At 32.6% G+C, this 13,067-nt stretch overlaps 1 protein-coding gene across 1 annotated transcript; it reads right to left on the minus strand.

Annotated features, from left to right (window-relative positions):
• Nucleotides 1–520: 520 nt before the first annotated feature.
• Nucleotides 521–10,834, minus strand: LOC107464858 (phosphoinositide phosphatase SAC2-like). Its single transcript, XM_052253670.1, is given in 17 exon segments — nt 521–993; nt 1,621–1,708; nt 2,373–2,516; nt 2,847–3,011; nt 3,278–3,391; nt 3,779–3,900; nt 5,096–5,459; nt 5,669–5,800; nt 5,880–6,013; nt 6,121–6,218; nt 6,313–6,500; nt 6,787–6,863; nt 7,229–7,454; nt 8,170–8,335; nt 8,459–8,620; nt 8,623–8,653; nt 10,228–10,834. Coding segments are annotated over 17 exon segments (2,409 nt in total). The 5' UTR covers nt 10,336–10,834; the 3' UTR covers nt 521–903.
• Nucleotides 10,835–13,067: the final 2,233 nt, after the last annotated feature.

Genomic DNA, 13,067 nt, shown 5'->3' on the forward strand with positions numbered 1-13,067 from the left:
AAATTCAATTGGTTTGATTATTGATACCGTTGAAATGATTCATGAAGAATGTTTTTTGTTTTTATTTTATAATTTGCATTCCTAGAAAAAAAATCGAAAATTCAAAGAAAGACATGTATTTCAAAATTATTGAGCAAGCACAAAAATTTTATAACTAATTGATTGAGATCCCGTATGAAAATTGGCTGATGTTTGATATCAAAATATTATTCCTATAGTGGGATTATAATTTTGTTAAAGAAAAAGTCTAGGAAGCCAACTACATTATTAGCCAACTCAAACTAATCTTTCGTATTTTTAATTTTAAAATTCGAATGGAAGGAAAATAGTATCCTTTGAAGACATGTTATGCTGGAAGAGTCGCCAGTGCATCTACTAGTATTTCTGAAAGTACTTTAAAGATTTAATTATTTTATTTCTACAAATATTCAGAAAATTAGTTAGTTCACCAAAAATATTTTCTTATAATCATCTTGTTTCTACTGAAATAAAGAAAATTCACCCGTAAAACCACTGATAATAATCCGAGCATAATCTATCATGTTTCTCTCTTTAATTTTGAAAAATGAAAATTTATATACACGGTTCCATGATTATCCCAGGAATATGCACCTAACAGGACTTAATGGAAGGTAGAAAAATGAATTTACCTATTGACATCTACATTTACCTCCCACATAGACGCTCCATTTTAGGTAAAAAACTAAAAATTATAGAAATTGCTACCAAAGTGCCCTTTCAAAAAAATCAGCTTCTCTCAGCTGTTGTCACTTCTATATTATATATTATTCTTTAGGATGATATCTTACCCTTTATTTTTATTTTTTTTCTGTACAGCAAAGTCAAGAACCCACATCCTTCGGATGGGGATGATGGAGGTCATGACTAATGACATCAGTGGTCTCAAACAAGCATCTCTCCATAATTTACCCATCGTTCAAAGCTTTCAGAATATTTGCCTTGTTTATGGAGCTCTTCCACACTCTGCCTCCCCTGAAACACGTTAAAAACATAATTTAATTCCTATTTTCAGTGTCAACTTTATGCACATGAATCAGGTTCTCACATCGTTAGAAGAATTTTACTTTGATATTAATAACAAAATGCTTCATAGGTTACAGTCCAAGAAAAAAAAACTGAGAGGTCAAACTTGGGTTGGTGGTTAAAATGGGGTGAAACTTTTTATAGATGAGCTTGGTTGGTGTATATTTACACATAAAAACCTGTCAATGAAATTTTTTTTTCTCTATTATCATCCCCGGCATACCCTTGATGGTAAAAACCATGGCTAGATTATGAGAAGCGAGTTTAACACAGATGGTGGATGAAGATCAAATAAAGCTAGGAAAAAAGATGAATATACAACAAAACAAAGACCTTGAACTTCTTAGTCCAGCACAAACTGTGATAATAAATGTGCAGTATCTAGTTGATGTTCGAACTACAATTTTAGGAAAAACTCATTGGTGACTGGTGAGTATTAATAACTAGGGAATGAAATGCTATGAAAATTATTTCTTTTTCTTTTAATCGACAATAACTCGTTAATATAAATATTTCATGAATTAAAGGAAATTATGATATTGTGTGATAAATCTCGACATAACAATGCATGCTAACCTTCATGCTGGATCCAGAGTCACTAGCAGATGTATTTATCTCAGTTCTTAGCTCATTAACAATATTCTCTGATGAGATGCTGGTTGACCTGTAGTCATAATAAAAAAAAAGGTAGTTGGTCAATCATCACAATCAAACAAATTATTATTCGAAGATAGGGTCAATTTTAATGACAATCCACTATAACCGCGTCAATTGACACTAGACATGGAAAGTCCAAACCAATCCCCAAATTCAGTTATAGAAAAATAAATAAATAAATCAATATCCTCCTGAGAATTCCTCCAGCATAAAGCTGAAAGATAATAAACTAGAATTCAGTAACTTTCTCATGACAAATAAATTTGTTTCATTAAAATGCTAATAGCAGGAGATGAGTGAAGTTTTCTATATATACCACTGGCTGGAAACCTTAACGTTTGCTAATAAATGTCTTCCCTCCCTCTTTATTTTCTCTTCCAAGGTCAAAATATTCCTCCCCATAATTGCATGAGATCTGAGTATTGCATAAACAAAAAGCTGACAGGACTTTAGTTCCTCACTGGTTATTTATTTTATTTTCAATTCATAGATGAACCTCCCAAAGGAATTGAAATTTAGTTATGCTATGACAAAAGTATCTCCTCGTTCTCAGAACCCCTCTATGATTGATCAAGATTTGATGACCACATTTTGAATCGTTAAGTGAAAGAAAAGTGGCAAGAATATGACATATGTATATCAGCAAGCACTGATCAAAGTTTTAGAACTACCTTTCAAGTAATTCCTCTTCACAAGAGTTTCCAGAAGATGAAAGCCAGTCCAAATCTACGAAGTTGGAGCAGTCTCCATGTTCATCATAACAAATGTGATCAGTGTCGCAATACTGGTCCTTGACCATTCCCCCATATATAAGCCTGTATGATATTGATAAACACAACAGTTAGAAGATTTTGATGTCTTGCATAAAATCACAATAGGATCAATCAATGACTGCATTAGACAACCTTATCAATATTATATGAGAAATCCCGAAAAGCTTCTCAATAATTCAGTTTTTCACCAAACAATCAAGAAGGAAGATAATTGTTTAAATGCAATTTGAACTAAAGAAGTTACAAATGGAAACTTCTATTAGAATTTAGAAACTCAAATATTTGGCAAACAGACAGCTATTCAGTATAAATCCCCAGTGTCTAAACATGGCTATGAGATTTTTGCATTATGAAAAAGGTCAATTATGATACCTGCAATGACATATAGCACTTCCACAGGTAAAGATGTCTGGGGTGGACTCTGAATGACGATGCTTGTCAGGTATGTTAGACGACTGCTGACAATTTGTGACATTCAAGTCCCTAATTGTGCTGTCCTTAATGTTACCATCGGAAAGTGATCGTCTAATAGTTGGCCTACCATAATAAAAGAATAGCATTATAGACCCCCTGCCCAGGCAAGGTTTAATATATTTTTATTTAATAAATCCTTGAGGGACAGATAAAGTGTATTCTCATGTACTTGGGTAGCTTCTTTGGAATGAAATATTTACAAGGTCATGTGAAATCCTTCACCTCTAATGGGATGAAAAAAATACAGATGATACACACTTCTCCTTCAGATGCTTCCCTAATCATGATAACACCAAAAAAATCGTGTAACTAAACAACCCATTATATACCTGACATTTTCATCTTCCGGGAATGCACCACGCTTTCCAACAGTGAGATGTTGATCTGAATCTAGCTCCCACAATGCCGGTTTTCCCTGGTGTGGCTGAAAATGCCCCAAAAATCTGACAAGAAAAACAGTATCAAATACGACATAAGTTAATTCATCCCAATGTAAATAGCATGCATATCGATATAACAATCAATTTGGTCCTGTAGTTTTCGCCTGCTAATCAATTTCATCGCAGAGTTTGAAAACTTATCAATTTGTTCCCAAGTTTTATAACTGAGAATCAAGTTAGCGGGATTGACCATCAAGTTTCGTGTGGCATATTGACATGGTATACTAACGATTATAAAACTCATGAATCAAATTGATTAGCAGGTGAAAACTTAAGGACCAAATTGATTGTTTTCTCCATAAATATATAAATAACTAATGTTACACCAAATTTATTAAGGAAATGGTTATGTAAATATACTTTTAAAAAATGGGCTCTAATTTGACTCACATGTTGATTGCTTTTTGTTTATCACCATCGGCATATGTGTTGTTGTAATAGCGCTGCAGAGTTCGAAGAAATTCTTGGGATTGTGTTGCCGCCTTCCATTGACCTCTTCTCTCAGAAAATATCTGTACAGAAAGATCAAGAGAAAATAGGAAGAGTAAGAGGCAAGTTCATTACATAAGGTGCAGATCGCTACAACTATCATGCATTGCATCAAGCGCTAGGAACAATCCTAGAGTCAAGCTAATGAGGTCATTTTCCACCCAACCCCCTCCTACACAATTCGAGACAATGCGAATACGAATAGGTCGTTTAGGGTGCACATGATGTAGTGGAAACCTTGCAGAAATACCAATAATTAAGATCTCCACTTCTTGAGTCAGATGCTGAGAAGAAAGGCCATACATTGAGAAGACAGGATGTACTATGCACAACATTCGTGGCTACTTAAGAGTGAAGCACCAAATACCATGCACCACTATGCATTGCATTGACTAAAAGGTGGCCCCAACCAAATGCCACAAGGCCCACAACAATCAAATGACAATTAAACAACAGGACCCATGACTATCACCAACTCTACTCGAAAGATATTATTATTATTAGGGGTCTTATTGCCAATAACTCATTTTCCTAAGATATGAAATACCATTTTGACACTGAATACTTGCATTTTCAAATTTATTATGGTAAAAAAAGAGTTAGGGATATATGTTTTTATATCTTGATGAAAAAGATGCATGAGAAATTCTACTAATTGTGAGAGCAATAACTACATCCATAAACTACCAAGACATGCAACAAATAAAACCCTACATCAGAAGCTTGTGAATGAAATACATGCCCTAGCAAGATAAGGCATGCTTTCATCAGAACATGGACCCTTCCTAGGAACATAATAAAAGCAACATGCTTTCAACAATAGGTTAACATATGTCATTTTAAATTGATGTAAAAAGTAAGATGTAGATGTTAGATAGAGAAGTCATTCATGAACCTTCACCTAAAAACTTAAGCCTTTGGAAAGTTGGTCTTTATGAACAGATGGTCGTGACTCATGAATTTGGTTGTCCTCACCCCTATATAAAAGTTAGATTTCAGCACAAGGAAGGTGATCCTGTGCATTGTCCATGCTTCAGGGCCATTTGGCTCTTGCATGAAGCAGAATGTTAGATTTAAGAATCATTCGCAGGTCTTCACTTAACAGCTTAAGCTTTTCGAATAGTTGATCCTTGACAGTAGATCCTGTCATCATGCACACGACTTTTGATCCCATACTGGACTTCATAATTCATGAAGCCCAAAGGTTGGAAAGGTTACCTTATTATGCGCTGCAGAGCCCCCATATTGAAAAGCTAATGTGTCACCCATGGACTCATAGACTGCCATTAATTCCTTCGCCAAAGAGTTATCAAGATCAATATATGGGGATTCACTGAATTCTAAAACTTGCAGCTGGCGTCCAAGTGCAGTTAGTCCATAAGCATATTGAGCAACATTAGTACGATCCAAGCAGTCTATGCAATTCGTTCTTAAGACCCCAGCTTGAAGCATCTCGGGTCTGACACTGTACTCTTTGTTCTCATCACCACTATAGTAACAATTATTAACTTCTGCTTCCCTATCAACATCCTTGTCCATGCTAGCTTGTTTTGTCAGAGAGTTACCAATGGAATTCTTATTCCTGCATTATATTAAATAAAATCACCAATAAAATTATTAACTAGTACTTCAAACAAAAAGCAATTATTAACTGCTGCAGAGACAAGCAGAAAAATTCCTGGTTATTGCTTAATACAAAGATCATCTAATAAATCATCAAAATATATAAAAAGTAGTTCAATGGGAAAATACATCAGCAAACAGCATCCAAAGTGCTGTTATAGAACATACCCTGTGAAGGAATATTGGAACAGTCCCTCTGGTGTCAAGTTTGGTGTCAGGGAACAGTAGAAGACACCAGTCAGCTTCAACGCATATGCAGCCACTTTCCCCAGTTGGGTCAACACATTAGTAGCTTTGCTGCTGAAGTAATTGATCCAATAAAGTCAAAATAACACCCAAGAATAAAAAACTGAAACGGTTGGAGAGAAGAGCAAGTTACCGTCTTGAGTGTCGATGCAAATCCCAATGGAGGAACCTCAGTCGATTTTCCCCTTTCATATTTTTGTTGATAGACCTAACAGCATTAGCAAACTCGGCTCGCAGAATAGTTTCTCGTGGCTTCTTCTCATGTGTCTTGAACAAAAAAAAATGAAAATCAGAAAACATTCTAGTTTAGAGGTTAGACACAACCGAGAAATTCAATATTCCTAACTGTTCATTAGAAATGGGAAGCTGCCTACCTTAATCAAGTTCAATATGATAATTGGATTTCCATATCTCTTAACAAGATTTTCAAAATGAAGCCTTGTGGCTTCAAAGGTGTTGTCCTTCTTTGATACTAGAAAAAGAAAAAAGAAGCAAAAAAGCTCTCAGAAAAAATTACACAACAATCAAGCCATAACAAGCAGAGAATAGTTGCTTCCATATCATACATATAATGTCAGGTTTTATGTTCAATGGAGAGGCTTCTTGAGACCAGAACAGAGGGATTGAACCCCGGATCTGCACCACGGAACTTATTTTCATCGGGCTTCCATCACGGGCATCTGCAAAAACTATCTGCTCTGTCTCAACATCATTAGCAACTCTTCCCTTTTCATTCACTCCTCGTTTTAGATATCTGCATCACAAGATACAGCAAGCAAGGAATATGTCAAGAAATAAGTAAGATAAAAATGCCAAAATTTGCAGGAAAATGCCAAGTTTCTGGGTGATAAATCACCCGTTTACATGAATTTCATGGATTGAAGTACTTGGCAGAAACCAGTAAAAAAACCTCAATTAGAAAAATTAAAATGTAAACAAAAGCAGATGTATATCTTCAAGGACTGCAAGTGTAAAGAATTGAAACAGAATGTAGCTTTATCATGTGACAAACTCATATAAAGGATTGGAAAAGTACAAACCTTGTCCCAGCATAGTGCCGCGAGCGCCTAGCAATGATAGTCAAGTGAAAATCCCTGCCAGAAATAGAAAGTTTGACCTACACAGCATGCCATAAATGAACAACTGTCAACAAGAAAATGCATAACCTTTTATGAGGAATAGATATTTCTAGCATTTCTTTCTAGCACTTATAGGAGAGGCTTGATGACACCAATACAGCGATAAAAAATACTGCCTACATTAAATTATCATTTTGTGTGAATACTACTAATCCATGGTTTAATGATTGCAGCATTAACTCTTATCACATAAAATGCCAGCAATAGCATATACAAAGTTACATATGGTAAAAACTAGACATTTCAAATGAAATTAATATTGCTGATAAAGTACAACGAAATTAATCTATAGAAGATAAAAACTAAACATATCCATTAGCCAAAAGGGGAATCTGTTGTGTACCTGTTTAAAAAAGCCATAAACTAAGGCAACTGTCCAGGAAGCATTCTGGAGATTATTCCTGACTCCACGAGTCAAAAACTCATTCCAAACAAACAGTGTTTCATAAAGTGACTGTCCTGTTGTATTATGATCAGTTAAGTTCCTTTGAAGACTAAACATGACATTGTATGAGTAGCTGAAAAAGAAGTCCTTCGTAAGATCCACACTGCACAGAAGCTTCTTGTATCTAAGTCACAAGAGAAGAAAAGTAAAGCCCATTAATAAGATGGATTATTATATGACTAAATAAAAATGAAAACAAATAGTTATAAAATAAAATTGTTAAGCAATTAACTATAACCAACAGTATTGAAAAAAGATACAAAAGGAAACGAAAGCCATCTCCTGAGTGAAACCCTGGCAATACCTTGTCTCACTCAAAAAGTTACATTTACATCATAACAGCAATGAAGATTGCCCCTGTACATTTGCAGGAAATGAACTGACAATAAATGTATAACATGAAACGGATGATGGAGGTATACACTAAACAAACTACACGACTTGGAAATCTTGAAGAAGTATTATCATTTCTACTTCAAAAGAGACAATTAGAGAGTACCACAGAAAGATGATAGGGTTGACCTGAGGAAGCCCACATTGTGCATACACACTGAAGAGAGACAATCAACATATATGGTACAATAAAAAAATAAAACAAAAACAAAAACTAAGGAACAGATAAAGGAAACCAAACTGTAGAATTCAACAAAGCTAAAATATGATGTTCTAACAGAATGTTTTCACTACACAACATAATGAACACAAATGAAAACCCACAATTTATAACATAACTCTCAACTATGTACAAACCACAGGGTATAGTTCTCAATGCTACACTCAGATGTCTCTTTATATGTGCTATAGACGTATTACAATTTCATGCAAAATTGACTAAAGACCTGTTTTCATCCTTAGAATATGCCATTTTGGATCGCACAGTAGGATGTGGGATTGGAACCATTTCGCTCTTTGCGATACCATATATAGTGTGCCCACATATTGTGCCAATTTTCCTTCGCTTTGTTATGAGAAGCATGTAGTATGGCTCAAGAAATTTGACAAATCCTAGATAAAAAAAAATATATAATAAGATGACGGAAACCTTAATTATTATAGCCAGTATTTTGGGACACAAGACCATAATAACAATTTTGTTCATATGAAGAAGATGATAGAAGATTCAATTACCAATGATTCCATAACAAGTTGTAACAAACTTCAGTCCCCCTGTTGACTTGTTTCCTTCGTGTATGCGCCTTAGAAGGTCACAACACTCAATTTCTGAGTACACTGTCAAATCTTCAGTGATGTTTAGTTCTGTTGGATCCAATCTGTCAATCTTCAAGACCCCCCATGAGGTTCTGCTTCGATCATATAAAAGTTCTGCATGTAAAAAAGAATAATAATAAGAACACTGCAACATTGCCCTATACATGTATAATGTGCATAGAGTCATAGACAAATTAAGAAGGATGATATTCTTAAAAGGAAAAAGTACATCACAGCTATTAATGTATTAAAGAAATGGAAAGATGTAGCTTTGCTATAAATATCACTCCATATTAACGCAAAACTTTAGATTACAAGTGGTTTTTCTAATGTGAATGAATAGCGTTAAAAGTAACAGTAAAAAAGTTGAAACAAACTTCAGATTACAACAATAATTGTTGCAGTCCACCAACTTTTCTAAGAATTTAAACATATAAGTACAAAATTATACCAGATGATTTTGTAAAGAAGCTACAATTGCTTGTCTTGCAAGAAACAAACCAACAGCTTATCATTATGTTAGCTGATGAGAGAAAGAATGCTTGATATCTATCTAGAACACTATGAATTCTGCCCCTAAGCATAGAATAGGTGAGGAAAAAACAAACATAAAAAGTGAGAGAGATAGATGAAGGTGACAAATGCTGAAGATTAAGGTAAAGTCAAATTTAAGGATGTGACTATCAATTTTTGCCTTTTAGGTTTCACTTTCTAAAGAAGGAATGATGTGTGGGTTTAATTCAACTGTTTTGGGCCTTCTTTTGGATTTTGCCCCAACTTCATCAAAATTTCCAGATAATATTCGCATGACTACTCAATTTTTTCCTGAAAAGGACAAGTAGTGGCAATCCTTCTAATAACAAAGGTCAGCAATATAAAATTCCAAAATTAGCAAAAATTACTATTTTGATTAGCAAGAAAACATTACTATATAGGACCAGATTCATGCAATTGATGAAAGAACAGAAAGAAAGAGCCCTAGTTTCCCTTTTAAGAAGAGCATAGTAAAAAAGGTCAAGTATTGGCATAAACACAATCACTAGATATCACAGGCAGCTTTCACTGCGAAGCCAATTGAATTTAGTGCTAATAAAATCAAAGTGACAATTATGTTAATATATTTAATCATCCATCACACAAAATTGAAAAGGACATATTCAGCGAAAATGAACACGAAGCTAGCGAACAAGGTCAAATAGAATACACGAATTCACAAGCCATAAGCTATTTGCTACAGAATCATTTGAAAATCATATAGCATCAATGACATACATCATGAAAATTATAAATGAAAAAACAAATCACAATTATGGAAACCAATCAGAAGCATAAAAATCCAGATCAATGTCATCTTGTGAAAATTCTCAGATTTCACATACACAACAACTCATGAATCACACCTTAATAAACAGGAAGCATCAAAATCCCAATTCAAAAAACACAAAAACAAAACTGCTCATAGAGAAAGAAAATACAAATCCATTTGATTAGGAAAACATGAATTTGGAGAGAGAGAGAGAGAGAGAGAGATTACAGCATCTTTAAGAAACAAACAGAGAGAAACACGGTTATAGAAAAGAAAAGAAAAAGAAAAACAACGCCATAGGTAGATCATGGTCAAAAGACGAAGTAAGAAAAATGCATATACGAATTGAAATATTGAAAGGTTATAGAGAATCATCATATACCGAGCGAGTTTCATAGAGCCTGAACTTCTGCATGTAGCTGCACTTCAACTCAACTGCATCGTCAACAACAACAACACGGTTTTGAATCTTCTGCTTTTCTTCCTCCATCACAATTCAGATCCAGAGCTTCAACCTAAGCTCCTTGTTTTTCTTTTTTTTCTCTTAAATTACTCTCCGAAGAGAGATCAACACAAACAAAATACAAGAATAAAATTAAAAACACAACAAAAGAGCTTCTGTTTAATCAAATTAAACAGAAGCTCTTTAACAAAAGCGCAGCCAAAAGAGAAAACGAAAGGAAATTACAAAGCTCAAAATTTTACATCAATGGGAGAATAACATGAAGTTCTGTTTAGATACACAATGAGACAGAGAAGAAAAGAAAACAAAATAAAAAAAAAAGGGGGAAAAGGAAGCAGGGAAAGAAATAGAAAAGCTGATGAATCAAGAAGAAGGTGTTTGGTTTTGGGGAATGGAGAAGCGGAAAGAGAATCAGAAGCAGCTTTTTGGGTTGCAGAGGGCGCAGAGAAGAAAAGAAAGTGAAAAATGAATGAATGAATGAGATTGTCAGCGAAGAAAACAGAAGAAAAGGTCACAGCTTTGCCACAACAATGCATCCACACGATGTGAAAGAGAAAAATAGAAATTTCAAATAATAATAATAATAATTTATCGTCACACACCTGAAAAAATTTTAATTTTGATAAAATAGATTTTAGTTTTTCGTTTTTGTCAAAATAAATTTTCAAATATTAGTCTTGTTTGATAAAATGACCTAACATCTATAGTAATATATTAATAATTTGGCCATTTTATCAAACGAAGATGAGAATTTATTTTGTCAGATAAGACTAATAATATTTTTACTAATAATAACCTTAACATGTATTTTAAAGATATATAATAGTTAAACTCTAATAATAATAATATATAAGAAATCAATATTATCACTCTCATTTTAATATTTAGGATACAATAAATAAAAAATCAGTTAAAATAGTCTAAATTTATGTTATTTAATATTTATTTTTATAAATAAATACTAAATAAAATAAATATAAACTATTTTTTCTTTCTAATATTATTACTTTAATAATATTATATTTTTATTAATTTATATAAATATACAATGCAAGAGTCATGTATAAATTGATATTATAAAAAAGAAAATGACATTATTATTTTTCTTTAAATAGAATAGTTGTATTAGTATTCATTTTAGTATTCACAAGTATATATAAACTATTTTGAAACATATTATTGTCACTCTTATTTTTTATAATATTGTCCTACATACAATTATACTTGATTTTTTCAGATTGTATATTTGCATAAATTTTTTTTTAAAAAAAGACATCACATAAATAAAAATGGCTATATTTATTGTTACATTACATGGCTAACAAAATTTATTATTTTTAATAAATATTTGATTAATATTTTAAATTTTAAATATTAAATTTTAAATTTTAAATTTTAAATATTAAAATTTAATAGTATAAAAATAAAAAATTAGTTAAATATTGATTAATAATTTTTAAATCGTTCCCCTAATATTTGGTAAGAAATAAATTTTAATGAGTTATATTAAATAATAAATATGAAATTAAAAGGACAGCACAATTTCGGCTCCCTTTGAGATGGGTACCCACATTCTCTCTCTGTATGTGGTAGCAGTTTTTTGTCAGCATGCAGTAATGGTATCTTAATTTCCTTATTAGCAATCAGTTACCAAATTACCATGCTTGATTTCGATCATGTCACGTGAATTACCACGTTTCAATGTGTTCTAAAATTTGAATCCCCTGGTATTGGGGTTCCGTAGTCTTGTAATAATAATTGTTATTTTGTGTACCATCTCACACTTCATTAATTTTATTCGCCTCTAAGAACGTGATCTTTCATCTCGATTCTAAAATCACTATTTTATTTATGTTCATATTTGAAAAATAATAAAAAAAATAATTTACATATTCTAAAATTATTTTATTTGATGGTTATTAATTATTACTAGAATACCTATGTAATTTTAAAATATTACCTTTCTATGTTACTGTTAAATTATCACTACATTACTTATACGTAAAAAATTTATCATTACGTGACATATATAAAAAAATCAATCGCTAAATTAGTTAGTAATTTAAAATATATATATATTAAAATATAAAATATATTTAGCCACTCAAAGTTAGGGCTAGCAATGAGCAGACTAGAGTAGATCCTTCCCTAATTCTACTCGTAAGTTAAAAATTTTATTAAAATTCTACTGTATTTTATTTGCGAGTTAAAAATCTCTCAACCCTAAGTTTTTTAACCCTAATTACACTCTAAAATTCTAAATTTTACTCTATTTTATCCTACTCATAAAAATATCAAATTTTATTTAATGTTGAGTAAAGCTCTACATCCATGTAATTTTTTCATCCAAGCTATCCAAGTAACTTCAATCAGACACGCCTCCTCAACCCCCTTACGCGTTTATTATACACACGCCTCATATAACGTATATAACGTATACCTTCTGCTGCGTGATAAACCTTTCTCAATGTAAACCTTGTTCTCTTCTCGCGTTTTCGTTCTTCTTCTTCTTCAACCTAATAAAATTCGTCGTTCTCCTCTGTTCGCATTTTTCTTCTCTGCTCGCATTCTTCATTATTGATCTGCATTGAATTTAACGTAATAAGCTCCGTCGTTCATCTTCTTCTTCATTTTCTTCTTCGATCTACACTTCTAAATGAAAACAATAAATGATTCAACCTCAAATCAGTTGAATGAGGTTATTACGTTGAGATAGCTAGGAAATGATTGCTGCATGCTATCACAATAATCTTAAACAC

This window comes from Arachis duranensis, chromosome 9, assembly GCF_000817695.3.
Source record: "Arachis duranensis cultivar V14167 chromosome 9, aradu.V14167.gnm2.J7QH, whole genome shotgun sequence".
NCBI classification, from domain to species: Eukaryota; Viridiplantae; Streptophyta; class Magnoliopsida; order Fabales; family Fabaceae; genus Arachis; species Arachis duranensis.